At 46.8% G+C, this 19,767-nt stretch overlaps 3 protein-coding genes and 1 long non-coding RNA gene across 11 annotated transcripts; 2 read left to right on the top strand and 2 right to left on the bottom strand.

Moving 5' to 3' along the window:
- Positions 1-1,536: 1,536 nt before the first annotated feature.
- On the bottom strand, positions 1,537-3,183 carry LOC144209297 (uncharacterized). The gene is made up of 3 exons (XR_013329077.1): positions 2,949-3,183; positions 1,727-1,827; positions 1,537-1,659 (listed from the first exon to the last, which is right to left on the bottom strand). It is a non-coding gene; the product is annotated as an uncharacterized LOC144209297 (long non-coding RNA).
- Positions 3,184-4,915: 1,732 nt separating this feature from the next.
- pdss1 (prenyl (decaprenyl) diphosphate synthase, subunit 1) lies at positions 4,916-7,680 on the top strand. Its single transcript, XM_077735524.1, has 10 exons — positions 4,916-5,128; positions 5,462-5,490; positions 5,563-5,665; positions 5,751-5,881; positions 5,951-6,092; positions 6,156-6,377; positions 6,479-6,559; positions 6,623-6,736; positions 6,810-6,890; positions 6,963-7,680. The coding sequence occupies exons 1-10, from the start codon at positions 4,979-4,981 to the stop codon at positions 7,101-7,103; spliced, it is 1,194 nt and encodes a 397-aa protein (XP_077591650.1). The 5' UTR covers positions 4,916-4,978; the 3' UTR covers positions 7,104-7,680.
- abi1a (abl-interactor 1a) lies at positions 7,334-16,214 on the bottom strand. Of its 7 annotated transcripts, XM_077735498.1 has the most exons (12): positions 15,740-16,214; positions 12,610-12,777; positions 11,655-11,831; positions 11,441-11,455; positions 10,990-11,093; positions 10,666-10,818; positions 10,437-10,537; positions 9,823-9,924; positions 9,355-9,621; positions 9,125-9,214; positions 8,595-8,780; positions 7,334-8,526 (listed from the first exon to the last, which is right to left on the bottom strand). In XM_077735498.1, the coding sequence occupies exons 1-12, from the start codon at positions 15,854-15,856 to the stop codon at positions 8,351-8,353; spliced, it is 1,656 nt and encodes a 551-aa protein (XP_077591624.1). In that variant the 5' UTR covers positions 15,857-16,214; the 3' UTR covers positions 7,334-8,350. The 7 variants fall into 7 exon arrangements, with proteins under 7 accessions (XP_077591624.1, XP_077591625.1, XP_077591626.1 ...); XM_077735499.1 differs by lacking the exon at positions 11,441-11,455 and having other exon boundaries at positions 15,740-16,207; XM_077735500.1 differs by lacking the exon at positions 9,823-9,924 and having other exon boundaries at positions 15,740-16,201.
- Positions 16,215-16,302: 88 nt separating this feature from the next.
- Positions 16,303-19,619, top strand: acbd5a (acyl-CoA binding domain containing 5a). Of its 2 annotated transcripts, XM_077735506.1 has the most exons (13): positions 16,305-16,567; positions 16,750-16,862; positions 17,123-17,243; positions 17,309-17,381; positions 17,451-17,568; positions 17,661-17,693; positions 17,875-18,126; positions 18,199-18,293; positions 18,366-18,567; positions 18,639-18,880; positions 18,964-19,023; positions 19,201-19,310; positions 19,383-19,619. In XM_077735506.1, exons 2-13 carry the CDS (start codon positions 16,763-16,765, stop codon positions 19,393-19,395), a joined length of 1,419 nt encoding a protein of 472 aa, XP_077591632.1. In that variant the 5' UTR covers positions 16,305-16,567; positions 16,750-16,762; the 3' UTR covers positions 19,396-19,619. The 2 variants fall into 2 exon arrangements, with proteins under 2 accessions (XP_077591631.1, XP_077591632.1); XM_077735505.1 differs by lacking the exon at positions 17,661-17,693 and having other exon boundaries at positions 16,303-16,567; positions 17,875-18,293.
- The last annotated feature ends 148 nt before the right edge of the window (positions 19,620-19,767 follow it).

Below are 19,767 nucleotides of genomic sequence, written 5' to 3'. Positions count from 1 at the left end.
AAACCGTAAAGCTTAAATTCTAATGTTATTTTGCTAAATGGTGTATTGTGCACGTATTCATAAGAACCGAGTGGTGTTCTCAACGTGGTGGTTATTGTGACGACGGGATTCCAACTGTCTTTTTCGTGGAAATATCACGCTAATGAGCGATTAGCACTGGCTAATAGCAGGGAGTCCACGTAGTACTTTATTGTGGATGCTAAATGAAGGCGAGTTAAGCTAATGTTCTTACTGCTAGGATTTTAAAAATACACGTATTTGTCGGTGCGAATAGGCTCAATGTTTTGCCCAAATGTGAGTGATTTCCACATTGTATGGCCTGCACTTGTTGTAGTGTATGTCCATGATGAAATTAAGGCTATAAATATTAGTTTAGAAAGCAGACTAAACTCTGAACCTATGTGTTTTTTTTCAGCTGTGGTCCAAAAGTTGACGGACATCTTCCTGGTGGACATCGGCTCATCGACACCTCCGGGACACCAAAGTGAAGTTCAACCTGGACGCTCACCGGGCCAACCAACAACACTTTTTTTATCGACTGAGGGATCAAGGTGAGTGCAAAATATGGCATACTTTGCTAAAGAACTTCATTCATTTATTGGAACTTTTTCTCAGAAAAAAATAGACAATGTATTACAAGTCCTTAATCATCAAAAAATGACAATGTATAGTAAGGTTTTTATTTATTTATAAAAAAAAAAAACGACTTGGTATATTAAGTTGTTTTCTTTAAATAACAACAAACTATAGTAAGGCTTTATTTCTTTAAATAAATGACATAGTCTAGTAAGGCTTTTTCTTTTAATGAATGACAGTACGGCTTTAAAAAAATCCGATGTATAGTAAGCCTGATCTCATTTTCTGAACCGCTTTATCCCCATTAAGGTAGCGGGGGGGGGGGGTGCTGGAGCCAATCCCAGCTGTGTCTAGGCCAGAGGCGGCGGACATCTTGAATCGGTGACCAGACCATCTTCGGGTAGAAGGAGAAGGACAACCACGCACGCTGTAAAGTAAGTATTTTTTCCTTAAAAATGACCATTTATAGTAAGGCTTTTCTTCTTATAAAATCACTATGTATAAGTAAGGCTTTTTTTCTTGTAAAATAGGAGAAGAAAGGGGTGCAGCCAGCCAACCGACCGACGACCAACGCTGACTGGCCAAGTAAAGACCTGCATGCCTATGTATTTTGGACCAATAAAAGTTTTTTTGGGAAAATATACAATGTCTTAGATTTTTTTTGTTAAAATTTTATTTTTTATAGTTTGTTTTAGCAAAAGGTAAAGTCCCTGACGTCGCAGGTGGCTCTCCCCGCCGAAGGCGGGGAGAGTCACCAAGAATTCATTTGTGAGTGCCCGCTCCGGGAAGCGAACCAGCGTCCACCTGGGCGGTAGGCGCATACTCAACCTTTGCACTATGTGAACCATCCCACCCTCCCACTAACATCCGCCGCCCAAGTATTTTCTTTTAGAGAACGATCGAAAAATTTGACTAAGTGTTTAAGCCACACCCACAAAAAAAAATTAGAGAAGTAGTCAGGTTCACTCAGTTTTTATTTGATATAAAAAGTGACAAGTTGAAATTAAAGTTGGATTCCAAGCGATGACTTTTTCTAAGTCAGCCACCTGCTCACCTGGACATCATCGCCATCCGCAGGAGAGTCTAAGAAAAAAAAAAAGAAAAATGATTATGTGCACAGCAAGATGAATGTCTACTTATGTCAACTTACTTTTTCTATGTCTTTAGGAGTCCTCGCTCTTCACGCTTTGAGAAACTTTTTGGTTGGAAGAATCCCACAAGTCATCATCCATTGTTGCCTTTGTCACCAATCTGAAAAAATAAAAATGAAAGTTGTCAGCAAAGTATCTCTTGTTGTATTATGTTACCTTGACTTTTATTTATAAGATTTTTTTTTTCATTCTAAAAAGATGTGGCAATGAACACACTATGATCGCTGCAATAAAGCGAGACATACCAAGGCAATACCAAGGCAATCAATAAGCCTTACTACATATACTATGTCATATTTTTAAAATAGCCTTACTAGACTGTGTCGATTTTTACAGGAAAAGGCCTTACTATACTATGTCGTTTTAAGGAAAAGGCCTTACTATACTATGTCGTTTTTAAAGAAAAGGCCTTACGATACTATGTCGTTTTTAAAGAAAAGGCCTTACTATACTATGTCGTTTTTAAGGAAAAGGCCTTACTATTCTATGTCGTTATTTTTTAAGAAAAAAAAGTTACTAGACCAGCCGTATCAAACATACGGCCCGCGGGCCGGATCGGGCCCGTCTGGTGGTTTGGTACGGCCCGGGGAAGAAAGCTGCATTGTATAAAAAAAATATGAATTTTCTCTAAAATTTGTAGTTATTGTATTATCCGCGCAGTGTTTTAGTACGTGCAGACAACATGAATTGACATTTATTTATGTTCTTATGTTATTCTCTTGTTCATAATATAAAAAAAAACATTATGTTAATAAACATTTTGATAATTTACTCATTCTTTGCACTAACTATTAGTATTAGTGACGAATACCTAGGAAAAAAGTGGGCTTATTTTTAGTTCTATGTCATTTTGCAATGAGTTTACTAGTCCGGCCCGCAGACCAAAGGGAGTTTGACACCCCTGTACTAGACTATGTCGTTTTTTAAAGAAGAAAAAGTCTTACTATACATGGTCATTACCAAAAATAAATGAATGAATCAAGTGGCCAGATATCACCAATATTACTGGAGTGTCTTTCCACAATTAGGATTTTGGTTTTAAGACTAATGGTCTCTTAAGGAATTACAACTTGGAAAAGTCATCATTGAGTCGTCTTATTTTCTGTCCTTTGAAACGATGCAAAACACTAAACGCAATTGTATTTGGAGATATTATCACTGAATAGGTGAAACTATATCTTTAGAGAAGCGTGCAATGTAGAAAACGTGAGCATTTCTTACCTTTGCTGCGCCATGCGTCGAGTACACAAAAACCAGCCAAAGTCAAAAACAACAACTTCTTGGTCAATTTGTGTTCGTGTCCTTTAACAAGCGTGTTTTGGTTGAAGCTGACCCAAATGGGGCCGTTTAGATCATGCGATTAAAAACCTAAAAAGACGTTTACAAACAAAACAAAGCAAACACGCTAACGAAAGCGTGTTTCTTCCGTGGTCTCTTCCGGTTCGCTTCACTTCCGGCTCAACAATGTGATGTCATTCAGGTAACGCCCTCGACTTCTTTTTCTTTTTTTTGATTTCGCCGTTAGGCTCTGGCAACCCAACCACTTTTTTCCAGCTTGTTCAATATTAAAGTGGATAAAGCATTTTCTATCCAAAAAAGACATTTTCTTTTAAATAGAGACGACTGTGTGTCGTCAAGACTTTCCAATACTTAAGATCGAAAGTGTGGTGCCTTAGTGGTGTAGAGGTTCCCTCACCTGCCTTGCATACAGGCAGTTGTGGTTCAAATCCCAGTTGGGAATCCTTTTTCCCTGAAATAGAAACAAACTTTTGTCATCAAGACTTTCCAATATTGACAATAGAAAGTGTGTCAACTCCGTGGTGTAGTGGTTTGTTCACTTGACTGTCATGCGGGAAGCTCTGTTTCGGGCCCCGGTCATGAAACATTTTTCCTTTAGTTGTTTCTATATATGTATAGTCAAGACTTTCCAATAATGACAAGGAAAAGTGTGGTGACTAGGTGGAGTAGAGGTTAGCTCAACTGTCTGGCATACAGGTAGTTGTAGTTCAAATCCCAGTTGGGAATCATTTTTCCAATAAATAGAAACAACTGTGTGTGGTCAAGACTTTCCAACACTGACAAAGTAATGTGTGGTGTCTTTATGGCGTAGAGGTTTGTTCACCTGCCTGCCATGCATGAAGATGTGGGTTCAATTCCTGGTTGGCTATCATTTTTCCCTTAAATAGAAAAAACTGCGTGTAGTCAAGACCTTTCCAATAATGACAATGTAAAGTGTGTTGACATCATGGCATAGAGGTCAGCTCACATGACTACTGTGTGGGCAGACTGAGTTCGAACCCCGGTGGTTGCTCATTTAAGACAGACTGTTGGATGAAGCATTTTGCCATTAAAAAAGACAAAGTCTTTCCTTAAATAAAAGCATCAAATGACCATGTATAAGCAGGCCAAAGGCTGACTGGAAAATTGTTTTGCTGAAAAAAATGACTAAGTCTTTATTTTAATGTAAAAAAAAGTATTATTAAATATGTATTGTAGTGATCTGTCAACCGACAACAGGGTTCGAATCTGAGCTTTACACCTTACAGTCAAGTGAACAAACCACTACACCACGAAACTGTCACACTTTTTCTTGTCAGTATTGGAAAGTCTTGATGACAAAAGTTTGTTTCTGTTTAAGGGAAAAATGATTCCAAACTGGGATTCAAACCCGAACCACCTGCATGGTAGGTCGGTGAGTTAACCGCTACACCACAAAACTCCCACACTTGCCTTCGTCAATATTGGAAAGTCTTGATGACACATATAGAAATAATTAAGGAAAAATGTTTCCCAACTGGGATTTGAACCACACTTGTCTGCATGCAAGTCAGGCAATGAACCACTACACCACAGTGTCCTCACTTTACCTGCAAGCAAGGATGGGCAATAAAGAAAATGAATGAACAATTCTCTATTTAATTTTTTTAAAAAGACAGTCGTTTCCTTAAATAAAACAAGCACATGTACATTTTCTATACTGGAGAAGAGGAAATAAACAATGAATGAAATCATGTCTAATTATGATTATTTTCCCACGTCTTTCTAAAGTAAGGAAATCCCCTGTTCTAAAGCTTTGTTTTTGTAGCTTTTTTGTTATCACGAAGAATAAACGTTACGGTCACTTTAAATGTTTTTGTAACACTCAAGGCTGTCGTAAAATGGCGCTCCGTCAACGCATGCGCATTCACGTCCAGCCTCCTCCTTTCCTCTCTTCCTCCCTCCGTCCCTCCCATTAACGAAGCACGGCAAACATGGCGGCCCCGGTGTGGCGGATATGCCAAAAGTGGGCAGTCGGCCGTGCCGCTACCCAAGCTGGACAAGCAGGCCGGCGAGACTTCTCCGTATCCGGACCCGCCGCGCTCGGGGTGCCGCCCGCCTGGAAGTCGCGGCGAGCAAACGAGGTGAGCGAAGGAAAAGGAAGGTCATGTCGTCACTTCCGTGCGTGTTATGTCTACCTACCTGTCACTTCGTCAAAACAATATTGAAAACAGAAAACCGCTAACATAGGCTTTGTCACAAAAGGCTAATTTGACACCAAAAGCTCATTTGGTACCAAAATATTTCATTTTGGAACTAGCATTAGTTATTTGAATGAAAAAATATGAAGTGACATTGACTATAAGCTGAAAATTTCAGTGCACATATTATTCCATACTGGTCCACATCTGTAACTTCTTTCCGACCATGTTATAATATGTCCACTCATTTTCCAACGCCAAATTTTTGCTTTTCAGGCAACGCCACCTTTCCAATCTCACCAAAGGTCAGCACACGGGTTGTCATCTCTCCCATTTGTTGGATTTTTTTCTGGTGTGTAATAAGCTGCTTGCTACAGACAGGCGTGGCGGTGGAGAAAGACGCACAGCGACGTCCGAGCAAAAGACCCCTTCGCGCTGGCCCACGACGACTTGAGCGGCTTATACGACGACATTAAAAAGGTATGGCGTTCACCGGGGTCTGGGTTCGGGTGATCCCACCCCCTGCCCTCACCAATTATCCCTTCTTCCCCCCTCTATGCCTCAGGAACTGTTTGTATCCAAAAAGGAGCTCAAGTCTTTATGCGATTACTACTTTGACGGCAAGGGCAAAGCCATCCGTCCTACCATCGTGGTTCTGATGGCACGCGCCATCAATGTTCACAGCGACCGGCGAGGGTAAAAAAAAAAAAAAAATCCCCCTAAAAATCTGAACAAAACATCAAATTTACCGCATTTGTCTTTCAGCGAGCTGCTCCCCGGCCAGCGCGCCGTGGCCATGATTTCCGAGATGATCCACACGGCCAGCTTGGTGCACGATGACGTCATCGACGGCTCGGACGAGCGGCGGGGAAAGAGGACCATCCACCACCTGTGGGGTGAAAAAAAGGTAAGCTCCCAACTCCGGCATCCGCCAACGAGCTGCGTTTAACTCGCCAATTCTTCCGCCAAGGCCATCCTGGCGGGAGACTTCATCCTATCGGCCGCCTCGGCGGCGCTGGCCCGCGTGGGCGACATCGCCGTGGTCAAAGTATTGGCGCAAGTGATGGAGGACCTGGTGAGAGGCGAGTTCATGCAGCTGAGCTCCAAGGAGAACCAGGCGGAGCGCTTCAAGCACTACTTGGACAAAAGCTTCAAGAAGACGGCTAGCCTGATGGCCAACAGTTGCAAAGCAGTATGTACGTTGGGTCTGCACCGCAAAACGGCCGCGCCACGCCTCCCGTTTCCGTCTTCCCGTCCGGCCGTCTCCGTTCACCGCTCCTCTCTGACCACCAGGTGTCCATCCTGGTCAGCGCGGACCCCGAGGTCCACGAGATGGCCTACCAGTACGGCAGGAACGTCGGCATCGCCTTTCAGGTGAGCGCCCGGAAAGACCGCCGACGGCATCCAGCTAGCTGGTTTTCGTCTTTGTCGTTCTAGTTGGTGGACGACGTCCTGGACTTCACGGCGGGGGCTAGACAGCTGGGCAAACCCACAGCCGCCGACCTCAAATTGGGATTAGCCACGGGGCCCGTCTTATTGGCTTGCCAACAGGTATGACATCATCACCAAGCGACATACACATGTCAAGTTGCAATTGCACTAAAATGGCTGTCCTCCTTTGCAGTTTCCGGAGCTCCACGCCATGATCATGAGACGTTTCAGCCGCAAAGGCGACGTGGAACGAGCGTGGAACTTTGTCTTACAGGTGAATATGGAAGAAAAATAGATTTATTGATCAAACAGACCTTGAAAATGATAATATTGTTGTTTTTGGTAGAGCGACGGGGTGCAGCAGACCAAGTTCCTGGCTCGCCATTACTGCCAGGAAGCGGTCCGCCACGTGGGTGGCCTGCGCGCCTCGCCCGAGAGGGACGCTCTGGTGTCTCTCGCCCACATGGTGCTCGCCCGAGACAAGTGACCCCGCCCCCTCCGACGGCGTCTCTCTCTCTCTCTACCTCCGACACGGCCAAACGATTATTTATTCTGCGGGAATTGGAGGAGAAGAAGAAGAAAAAAAGGCCAAGCACTAAGCCCGCCCAACACGTCCTGTAAATTTTTCAGCCTAAACTTCTGCAAATACTGCTCAATAAACACAAGTTTTTTCTTACTTGGTGTCAATGTGCGTTGATCAAACATCACCACAAAAGGTTTTGTCGTACATAGAACTGTTTATTATAAAAAGGCTGTACATCAATTTGTTTCAATCAACATATTTTACAGACAGGGCATTGAATTTGATTGGTGGAAGGCACGGATTGGATGACGTTTGTCCCATGCCGTCGGGCCCATTTACTGGCAAATTAAGAGTCAATTTGTGCCGGAAGGAATCGTCTTAAAGGGCCACGCCACAAAAGCGTGGCCGTCCAATCGGCTCGTTTGAAGCCCTGAACTCTTGTTTTTTTTCTTTTTCTTTCAAATTCAGTGATTCAACATTAATACAGATTTGAAAAAAGCGAATACATTTACAACATAATGGCAGTAATCATAAACGGAAGGTCATGTGACGCTTGGCATGCCCCTCCCCCTTCTCATTTTTTAAATCAACTCATTCGACGCCATTGACGGTTATACAAGTCAAATCGGCTTGACTGGGACATTTGGCATGGAATTATGTCCAATCCATCTTATTTTTAATCTGTAAAATGTTCCTTTGTATTTTTTTTAAATACAGTAAATGTGACCATTTGAACTTGAATGTCTATTAAATGATAAAATCATTGAAAAAAACAGATCTTATTGACCTTTTTTCTCCTCGACTTGAAACAAAAATTGCACATTAAAAAAATGACATAAATAGCAGAAGATGAACCGTTAACTTCAAAGTTACCGACGTCGGATCCCTTTTTCGGTTCACGTGATTTAGACGTCACTATTTTTTATTTTAAAAAAGCCATTTTAACAGCAGAAATTTTTGTGGGATGCGTTCCCTTAGTTTGAGCCACAAATTAATGTAGAAAAGGGCTCATTTTAAATGATGCTAACGCTTCTTTTATCGACGTCAATAGCCTCCATTTGGACAAAAACTCGGAATTTACAGCACAGACGGAGAGGGGGAGGCGGGCCTTAACGTAGCCGCCTCCCCCAAACTCTTCAAATCTTTGTATATGACGTACGCATTGGCGACATTTTCAAACCGACGCGCAAGTCGGGGGTCTTACTGGACTTTTAGTCGGCGTAGTGGATGATGCTCTCCACGTAGTTTCCGGGGAAGAGTCCGGTCACGCCGCCGCTGACGCCCTCGTACCAGCCGTCGTCGTTCTTCTTCACCACGTAGATGATGGCGCCCTCCATAAAGGACAGCTCGTCGTCTTTGTCCTTGCTGTAGTCGTAGATGGCCACCACTAGGGGTAAGGTAGTTGGGTTAGTGCCTGTTTTATCACTCGTTCAATAAACAGGTGACCCCGCCTACCTTTCTCCACGTAGTTTTTGGGCGCCCACTGGGGGTCTCCGTCGGCGTAGGGGTCGTCGTAATGCACCACCGAAGCGTCCTCCTCCTCGTAGTCCACCGGCGGCGGGGGCGGAGGAGGCGGGGACTCGTCGAACATTCCCAGCTCGTCCGGCGGAGGGGGCGGGGGCGGAGTCGGGGCGTCCGAAACTGGCGAGAGAGGATGGCGGCGGATCAGTGAGTGGCGAGAAAACAATTAGTGGGTGGCGGGCGGGGAAGAGCATGCTTGTCATTGGACGGTGGAAAAGAAGAGACCATCATGCACGGACTAGGGAGGTCGCGTTCGGCGGTACACCCAAAAATATGATCTTAAAAATATGGGATGGTGAGATATGGAGACTTAGGGTTAGGGGGAGTGGCTGGTGGGCATGCTGGAGGGGGAAAAACTACTAGGTTGGCAAAAGCAATGCATGCTGGGAGCTCGAGAACATGCAATGATGATGGCGAGGAGGATGACGATGATGGTGACTGGGCGGGGCTTCAACAAGACTTACTGCTCTCCTGCATCCTGGCCACAAAGCCAGTCAGGGGGATCTGTGGCGTCAGTTGGGGCATGGGCGGAGGAGGAGGCGGAGCCACGCACACTGAACCGTACGATGCGAGTACAGAAAAATCAAAATAGTGGGAGGAAAATCATTTAAAAAAAAAAAAATTAAATCAGAAATCCCATATTTCCACTCTAAATCACTTCCGGGGCCGCTGTTGGCGAGGGGGCGGGGCTTACTTGAGTTGAGGCCGTAAGAGGGCGTGCCACCGTTAACGTGAGGCTGCGGCAGCGGTTGTTGCTGTTGTTGTTGCTGCTGTTGTTGTTGTTGTTGTTGCTGCTGCAGAGAGAACTGCGAGGTGACGGACGGCGCCCGGCGGTACGTGCCGGTGGCGGACACCGTGGACGCCGACGAGTTGGCCGGGTTGTGCCGGGAAATCTGACGCGACACCGTGCCGAACTGAGACACGGGGGCGGGGCCCAGGCCCGGACCGGGGGCCACCGCGGCTGTCGGGGGGGCGGCCAGGGGGGGAGGGGGGAAAAGACAGAATCCCAAGAGTTAGACGGCGTTAAGAAAAGACGCTCAAGCCACCGGTCCATGGAGGTCAGACACCAGCATAGTGCGGAAGATTTGCTAGCGGACACACAGGAAATCGAACCACCACCAGCACCACCACCACCAAGATGGAGTCAAGTCCGGGGTCTCACCTGAGAGAGGAGGAGGCGGTGGGGGGGCAGGTGGAGGTGGAGGTGGGGGAGGGGGAGGCCCACCTGGGGGAGGCCCACCTGGGGGGGAGCTCATGAAGGGGACTGCAGAGAAGGTGGGGGTACTTTTCAAGTCATTGACTAGGATAGGGACACCTGGAGGTCGATTGGTGGTAATGCTACGGGGTGTCCCTGTTTGTGCATCAAAGTGCAAACTTTTGACCATTTGGACTCATTTAAGAGCACCTTTCTAGAATAATTCACTCATTTCGTTATACGCAGCTGTGTTTGATGACAATAAAGATTTTTGATTTGATATGAAGCCATAACATCCCATAAAACTAGGCTTTCATTTCAAACTATTCCCTAAAATGTAGCTTTTCATAAAGAGGAAAGTTTTCCGCAATACTAGTGTGACACAAACGCAATCAGTGGATTGGCATCAGCTGCTTGTCTTGCAGCCCAACCCCCATGGCTTCAACAAACCCTTTTCCAACCCTGGATCGAAATGGTGAAAGTGGGTACTGCACCCTTGAAAACTATACCCTCAGTCATTCAATTCATACAGTACATGGGATCAATGCATGATAAAAAAATAAATAAAAAATGCAACTCACCCGGTCCAGGGTTGGGAATGGAGGGAGTGGGCACGGCGATGGGAACGCCGATGCCACCGCTTCCGCTGTTTTCTCGGCTGCTGCTTCCGCCGCTGCTGCCACTGACGTGGAGGAAAAATAAGCAAAAACTGTTGTTAGTCTGATGATACAATAGGGGATCTATAAGGAAACATGTCGCTAATGAAAGAGCTAAAAAGGTGGTATGACTTCTTTTTCTCTTTCGGGGTACCTGTGCGTACGCTGCCTCTGGTTGAGCGAGGCCGTGCGGCCCGGGCTGTTCTGGGCGCCGTGCTGGTTGCCCAGGCGGGCCGGGCTGGTCATGTAGTCGTTGGGCACAGTGGGGGGCTTCACCGGCTCCAACGTTTTGTACGAAGCGTTGCGTCTGAACAGGAGAGGAGGTGGTCGTTAAAATACGTCCAAATAAATGACTTATGAGGTATTATGACACTTTTCTAATAGAGCACATGTCTCAAGAAAGAGATGTATAATACATTTCCTCATTTCCCCCCCTTTTAAATCAATCATATGATATTCTTTCGGGAGGCTTACTCACCCCAGCGTGCCACGCCCTGACATGGGCGGACTGGGCGGCTTCTGCGTGGGCGGGTTGGTCCGCGATAGCGTGCCCGCGCGGATCGACTGATTGTTTCCGTGTTGCTATCCAGTAGGAAAATAAAAAAAGGAAAAGAGGGATGCATTTAGAGTAGCCTCTTACAATAAAAACAAACTATCCGCCTCCGCCAAGGACATTTTTTCCCAAATATATGTTAAAATGGTCAGGGAAAAAATGTATGATGATGCAGAAATGATTTTTTTTGCCTTGACGGCCATTTTTTTTCTAAATTTCTATCAAACTACTTGAACGCTTTCAGTGCCAACGACGTCACTGAGCCAGCCACCGCCCCCGTGTGGCCGCCATTTTGGATCTAAGCCATGGCACCGAAAGTGTTCAATACAAAAAGAGGCTAAAATGAGCCGAATGACAAGACAACGTCAAGACTTACCTTGGATTTCATCCACTTAAAGCGGCGTGGGGGGAGAGGGGATTGAAAAAAAAAGAAAGACAGTAAGAGGGCGTGTCAAAATGGCCTCGACACTCAAGTCAAAGTACGAAGGGAGTAAGAGACGGGACGGAGCGACCTTCGGACGGCGGAATGTCAACAATCAGAGTTAGTCCGGGAGACTAAAATGGTGGGTGGTGGGCGGGGCCAAACCAACCTTAACCCCGTGTCCGACGTCGTCCAGCACGGCGTAGTCGATGGGCTTCCGGATGTAGCGCACGGGCCGCTCCATGTTGGCCGGCGCAATGATCTTGTGGGTCCTGGCCGTGTTCTTGTTGGTGGTCAAAATGCCGATCTCGCGTCGCGCCACCTTCTCTTTGTGAATGTCCACCGTCTAAAAAAGGAGGAAAATGGCGGAAAGTGCTCAGTTGTGTTTTTTAAGGACTCACTTCATGGCAAAGCTTTAAATCTAATTATATACGGCAATAGTCATTCAATTCAATGAGTCATCCGTTTAGCATTCGCTTTAAGCGCCCTCTAGTGTTGTGAATGAGTACAAGGTCTCGACCCCGATTTGAAGAGGACCCTCACTTTTTCAGTCTCATCTCAATGCAAAAAAACACCTTATAAATGGGGCCAATACGCTAATCCCGCAAACGAAAAAGGCCAACTCACGCTAATCCGGTGGCGTTTGAGCATTTAATCCTCTTTTGCAAGGTGCGCGGCACCTCAGTTAACTCTTTAGATCATAGGTGTCAAAGTGGCGGCCCGGGGGCCGAATCTGGCCCGCCGCATCATTTTGGGCGGTCCGAGAAAGTCAATCACGAGTGCCGACTTTCTGTTTTAAGATCAAATTCAGATGAAGAGTATAGATTTATACTACATTTCCTGATTCCCCCCGTTTTAAATCAATTATTGTCGTTTTTTAATCCATTTTTTCTGTTTGTAGTCCAAAAGTCATTTTGTAAAATCTAAAAATATATTTAAAAAAGCTAAATTAACATTGTTTTAGATATATAAAAACGGAATACTCTGAACTAAATATTATTTCTTTAGACCAGGGGTAGGGGACCTATGGCTCAGGAGCCACATGTGGCTCTTTTGATGGGTGCTTACGGCTCCCCGCTAAACTGTGAGCTAAAATCTGGACCCCTGCGGGCGGGTGGTCTTACCTGCGAGATGTGGTTGATGGACGACTCCAGGCGGCGCAGCTGCGAGGCCTGGATGTCCAGCAACTGTAGGACATTGTTAGCTAAGGCGTTGATCTGGTAGGCTACGCTAGCCAGGGACTGCGTGGTGTAGGCTTTAGTCTCCTCCAACGCTTTCCGCTTGTCTTGAGCCTAAGGACGGGATGGAAAAAAATTATATTAGCCATACTTTATCCAGATATCAAATAACAATAAAAAAAAACTAAATGCTTTTTTGCTACATTGGTCATAGCACCCCATTGTGACCTCAACGTGACCCCGAAAATGCAAATTCCCGGACTGGTACTTCCTCTGACTCTTGCTCCACTTCCTCTTTTCTTATTAGATATAAGAAGAAATCTTCTTGTGGTTTGTCCAACAAAAGAAGAAAAACAAAGCTGCTTAGTAACGCCGACTTCTTTTTGGCACCACGGCTCTTTTTTTTTCTCTTTTGAAGCGCAATGAATAGCAAAGGCAGAAATGATTGACGCCTTCATTGATAAGCGTTGCGGCGAGGAGGCGTTGACCCATTTGCCAAATGCGCAGAATAAACATTGTCAGTGGGAAATGTAGGCCAGCCAGCTAGCTTGCGCTCACTTGTGCGCTAACAAACGGGATTTAAGAGAGAGCTTCAAGGCCAAATCTGCTTTATGCCTTGAAAAAAAATGAACATAAAAGATACATGCACTCCTAACACACCCACGAAAAGACCAAGAAAGATTTAAATGATACAATTTGGGTGGGAAATGATCTTAAATAGGCTTCTGATGAGGATCGGATATTAAGCTAGCATGCATAGAGGTCAGAGATGTTGCTTGGAATGCAATTAAAACATCTTAAAATGTTTAAATTGAATTGATTTCAGGGTTCTGACAAGTCACTATGGATGTGCAGTTACTTTTTGGACATTTTAGGTCATTTTCTGTTGATTTTAGGGAAATTAAGGCTCACTTTCTATTGATTTTGGGATCCAAAATGGCGACGCGCGCGGGTGCAGTGGCTTTAAGCTCTCCAAATTGGTGTTTTGTTTTCTCAATCTTTTTTGTTATTTTTCAAGCATTTCTGCATGGCTTTGTTGTTTCCAGGGCATTTTTGGGGTATTTTAGGCCACTTTTTATTTTCATTTTGGCTTGCCGTAACATTTTTCCGGCTCAAGAGGCGAGCCGCCGTTTCCACGGAGACGGCGGCCTTCTCGAGGAAACGAGCCATCGTCTGAGGGCTGGAGAGGCCAACTTTAGACTTCCTCTCGGGGGACACGGAGCCTCCGCCCAGATGCCTGACCAAAAAAAAACTAAAAAAAGAGGAAACGGACCCGCAGCGGGGAGGTCTGAGTCCGTGGACAACACGTGGGATACGATGACGACTACGGAGAAATGTCAGGAATTCCAGGAATCCATCTTAAGTTGCTGTTGTGCCGTCGTAAAAAAAAAAGGATCCCTGCGCTATTAAAGCTTAAAAATGAGCTCCTATATAAACATATTTTTAAATAAATGACAATTTCTGCAAGGCCACGCCTCCTCGCCGGACAAGATATATTTGTTATCCCCTTTTTGAAAGGCTGGATTGAATAAAAAGATGAATGCTAAGTTTGTTATGGCGGCGTCTCTGTCCCTCCATGAACCCCCCTAAGAAGGAAAATGGCATCCCCGGTGACGCCAACAAAGTCCCATTGAAGAAGTTTGGTGAAAAGAACCCCCGTCTCGCCCGCACAAACACAATCGAGAATCTTCCTTGGACATTTTGGAGCGTTGCCCTGCTCGTTTTTGGAATGACATCCTTTCATAAGCGTCCAAAAGTTAGGCGAGAGAAGTGTGGGACTAAAAGCGCGCCTTTCCTAAGCAACAACCGTCTTTGAGCAGGCCTCAGCATGACGCGACTCGTCCCCACGCCGCTTCGCCACTCCGCACCTTCCTCCTCATCGTCCTCTTCGCCACGCTAACAAATAAAGCTTGAAAAGCTAGCATATTTCGGCCTAGTTTCCTCAGGAAGTCTTGTCGTAACGGAGACGTCTTTATCGCCAACTGACGGCTTTCCTGTTTATTTGCAATCAACGTTTTGGTACATTTAGTACAACTGGAAATTTTAGGATTACTTTCACAGAACACAATCCAAATCCAGAGCCATATATTTCCTCAATTTAGAACATTTGTCTTAATTTGCATACGTTATACTACTATTTTGGAGGCAGCCGATTGGGGAATTCTATGGTCCCGATGAATAATAATATCAAAACTACTCTTTTGTTATCTCTGCAGCATGGAATACATGGTGTATTATTTATTTATTATCTCACGATGGAGCTCCCCATGTTCAAAATGGCGACAGGAGTAAATTGAGGACACATTTTGGAAGTGTCCAAGTAAAGCTGTTCTCTCAAGATTTATAATTGACCCAAAAGATGGTGCCTCTGAGCTGCCAAGTCCTCAGGCGAGGAGGCCTGGAAAGAAGGCTAAATTATAGGGAATCCTGGGGGGAGTGCAGCTGGAACAGACACACCCTCCTTCCTCCAAGCCTGCTTCATACGGTAGCTCTCCTTTCTCTTGCTTTCGGTCAACAAAGCTGTCACAAAACAACCCCCGTGTCGCTCCAAACAACACAGAGAAGGCCAAATTAAGAGTACTAAAAAGGCCAAATGCACAGGCCACAACAACAACAACACAAAGTCAGACAGCGGCGTTTACTGGAGGCCACTGAACGCCGCACCGCACAAGCACCGTTTAGATGGCGTTAAAGTCTTTTTTTTTTTAAATGATAATAGTACCCATAAAAGCTTCTAGTATAATCGTAAAATGTCAAATGGGAACCGGCTTTATTGAGACGAACGCAATTTAACAGCAAAGACGCATTCAATGGCCGGCAGAAACCAGGCCCACGGTTTTTTAAGCGATACGGATTATTATTCGGGTTTTGGTGTTGAAGACGAAGAAGTAGACACGCCCTCTGTGTAAACACGTTCAAATGTCGCCACGACGCTTGATAAAGAAAAAAGACACTCCGCGAGCAGTGTGTTAACATGGCCCTGCCATTTATCCATATTTCCGGTGCCAACAAGCGTTCGAATCCCGAGCTTTTTTCGCCACAAAAGGCGGCAGCGGTTAGCTTGGCATTAGCTCACCTGCACATAATTGTTCTCGCAGTAGTCGGCCACTCGGGTCAGGTTCTGGTAGCTCTCGACCAGCGCTCTCTTGCCGGCCGGAATCTCCTCGTCGAGCAGCATTTGTAGCTCTGCCATCTTTACATGTCTCCGGCGACTTCCCTCCGAGTGAAACGGCCTTAGCTCAGTCTCAAACCGGGAGCGGCCCTGCCCTCCCCTTCCTCTGTTGCATCCCTTTGTGGACGACAGCCTCACCTACAAAGATCGTCTCCTCATTGTCTGTAGAACAAACGAGAGTCACGACACGGTGTACAGTTGCCCAATTCACTCCCAAAACCAGTACAATGATCGCCATTTATCGTACACGCCTCGTGTTTTAACCATAAACCTTACATTCTAATTGAGGCGATACACGATACTACTAAAAGTACAGGAAACCGTTTATCTCCCGTGTGCACAAAGATCCTGAATGAACAGAGTGGGTGGTCCATTTTTTCTCCAGCATCGAAGCACGCACTGTTTCACAGAGAGCATGCTAGGAATAGTAGTTTTTACTCAAGACTCACGCCAAAACCAAACGAAACGTTCAATTCGCATTTGAACACCCATAATATGCACTACGTGAAACAATTACACCTCGTTTTCATTTTCACTCTGCCAATTGTGCTCTGCTGAGCGCGATGGTTCACGACAAAGTTGATCGATTGACGTCGTCGAAAGAATGTCGCAAAGAAATACACCTCCCAGACTGCACCGCAAGTGGTTGACAGTTTACAGTTCATGGCGTCTGGCTGAAAGCTTGGGATTGCTCGCCTTCTGACATTCAGATAGGCTGCCACGTTTATAAAGGTAAGCCACATATGTTCCCGAATATTGTGGGATAGGTGTATAAAAATGAATCAAAACATGTTTGCCCCACACCACGCGTCGAGTGTAGCTGTCAGCCGTCCGTCGCTTGCGACAACGTGAAACGTAGCTTTGTTGTTCTGAGTAGAACATGACGACATAAATCGACATGGGGTCTTGTTTAGGTTTGTTGTCACGATGGAGGTGGCTCAGTCGCTCGGTGCGGAAGAGCAGACGCTTTTGACTCAGCAGAGGTTCGACGCGGCCGTCAAAGTCATCAAGAGTTTGCCCCCGAATGGTGAGTCCAAGCGGGATTTCAACAGGGTTAATAATCCACTTTGCGGATTTGTCAACAGGCTAGCTACAACACTGTCCTCGCCAAAAAATACTTTAGAAAAAGCAAACTTCATCTCCTTGTTTTTTTTTTTTACTCTTTCAGTGTCATTGGCGGTCCAATCACGTTGACTAAAACTAAACTATCTCAAATGAAACCCTTTAAATGACAAGTAGACATCCAATTGATTTACGAAGAGCTAATTTTTCCCAAATATTTTTCAGGTCCTTTTCAGCCTTCCCATCACATGATGCTCAAGTTCTACAGTTACTACAAGCAAGCCACCGTGGGCCAGTGCGACATCCCCCGGCCCGGATTCTGGGATGCCGTCGGCAAAGCCAAATGGTAAAATGACCATAAAAGCCATGACTTATTGACTGACCCTAAGCCTCATTTGGTGTTGTTTTCAGGGACGCTTGGAACTCGCTGGGTGAAATGAGCAAAGAGCAAGCCATGGGGGCCTACGTGGACGAAATGAAGCTGGTACGCCCGTCTGTCACCGGTCTAAGATCCGCCTCCTCCCGGATTTGACCTTCCTTTGACCCCGCCTAGATTCTGGAGGGCATGCCCGTGACGGGCGAGGTGGAGGAGTTGCTGCAGATCCTGGGACCTTTCTACGAACTGGTGGACGAGAAGAAAAAGATCACGCAGATCTCCGACCTCAGCGCAGGTGGGCCAATTGGGTTGCTGTGGCGGTCATCGGCCTCTGGGGGTCCCTGCGTTCATTATTTTTGTCTTGTCCCCCGTCATGCGCGCGCTTAGCCCGTTTGACGAAGTATGCTAGGCAGATGGAAGGCAAGTACATGCGATCGTGCCTTCGAAATTAGCCCTTAGCGCTAGTTAGCCACGTGCGCTACTTTATCAGTGGTGTTTTGAAAGCTTGGTTTGCTTTTTTGGCGGCGGACGGCGAGATCTACCGCAATTTTGGCGTCGATTGACGGAGTGTTTACGATTCAAATCTGTTTTCCCTCCGAAGGCTTTGGTACGTCTCTGTCGTCAAGGGGCGTGGCCAAGAGCATCGTCAGGAGCATGGAGAGAAACGGAACGCTGGAGGCTCCGCCCACCAGGCTCCCGCCGGAGGAACCGTCCGACCACGACGATGATGACGACGACGACGACGAAGAAAAGGAACCTTCGCCACCGCCGCCGACTCAAAACGGCAAGATGGCCAACGGGCAGGTGCACGTGGCCAACGGCGACCATTCGCTAGTGAATGGACACTACCTCGGTGAGGTTGACACGGCTTTTGGTGCCACCGCATGCTTCGTTTACCTTTTGTGTGTGGCCACGCCCCCTTCAGATGCCGGCAAGGACGTGACGGCCGCCGCCCAGCTGGCCAGCGACTCGGACAGCGAAGTCTACTGCGATTCGGTGGACCAGTTCGGACAAGACGAGGTGAAGAGAGAGATTTCCCAGTTCAACATTTGAAATGCTCTTAAAGACGGAACTTTGTGATTTTGTCAAAAGAGCCCGGACCAAAGTCGCTCTCTGGGAGACTTGGACGAAGACCTGGAAGACCAGGAAGGGGAGGAGTCGGCGGGGGACCCGGAGAACCCGCAGGGAGGGCCGCACGCCGTCCGCCGTGGCGGCGAGGACGGCGAATTCCCCGGGAGCGCCGCTCCCCGCCTCGACGTGGATTTCCCAAACTCCAACGTGGGAGCCGTCAGAAGTCAGTTCTTATTGACCTTCCATGACCTTTTGAGTTTGTGGATTGGCCATAACTAAAGTTCTTCCTTTCAGTTTCAAGGGCTACCGGGCGCACTTCCGGGGCGTCCAAGTCCACGCGCGGTGGCGAGGGAGAGGGTGACGGAGACGGCGGGCGTCGTGGCGGCGGCGGTGGAGGAGGAGGTGGCGGCGGCGGGGCGGGTGGGCCACCCGGTGACCTAAACCAGCAGATCGTGGCGGCCTTGGCCCAGCTGCGGGACGACATGCGTAACGTCCTGGAGAGGCTCCACGCGCTGGAGGCGCTCAGCGCCACGCAGGTCCACAAAAAAGTCTTTTTGACGGGTTGAAAAATGTTGTGTATACGTAATATGTTTATTAAATGGCCATATTGTCTTTGCAGGCGAGGCCCGCAGTTCATTGTCCCGTCCACTCATCAACTTCGACCAATAGCAACAGCCTGGTAATTCAATAAATCATATCTATCTAATCCACGGGTGTCAAAGTGGCGGCCCGGGGGCCAAATCTGGCCCGCCACATCATTTTATGTGGCCCGAGGAAGTCTTGAGTGGCCACTTTCTATTTCAAATGAAAAGTATAGATGTAGTATATTAAATATAAACTTGTTTTGGTTTTGCAGCGTCCATCTTGGTGGCCTTTCGACGTGTCCCCCGGCACCCTGGCCTTCGCCGCCGCGTGGCCCTTCGTGGCGCACTGGCTCATCGCCCTCTACGTCAACCGGCGGACGAGGTGTGTCGCCCGGCCGTGCTCCGTCGCCCCATCTGGCACTAACACGCCATCCACTTTCCATTTCCCACCAAGACGACCCAACTGACGAGAAATGACCCGATTCGCTGACCCCGGGCGGGACTCGGATCGCCTCCTTTTGGCTTTTGCACTAAAAACAAAGAAGATGGAAGTCCCATGAGGACACGTGCGTACTCAGAGAATGTGATGCCGGACGGTTTTTTTCATAGCAATTTAGGGCTTAACCTGCACCGACCTGTCGCTTTTTTTCTTGTTTTTTAAGTCGCCCGAAGCAACGCTGCTAAAACGAAAAAGAAAGCTTTGTGGTCAGAAAAAGGAAAATGTTGCCTAGTGTCGCACCCACACGCCACCAAAATGACGTCTTGGGAAAAAATGGACTGATGCCGTGGCGGCGTATATGCGTACTTTTCCACTGCTCCAAGATGGCCGCCGTCTAGTT

The sequence above is a fragment of the Stigmatopora nigra genome, chromosome 16 (genome assembly GCF_051989575.1).
Source record: "Stigmatopora nigra isolate UIUO_SnigA chromosome 16, RoL_Snig_1.1, whole genome shotgun sequence".
In the NCBI taxonomy this organism is placed as follows: Eukaryota; Metazoa; Chordata; class Actinopteri; order Syngnathiformes; family Syngnathidae; genus Stigmatopora; species Stigmatopora nigra.
This window is presented reverse-complemented; position numbering and strand designations above follow the sequence as displayed.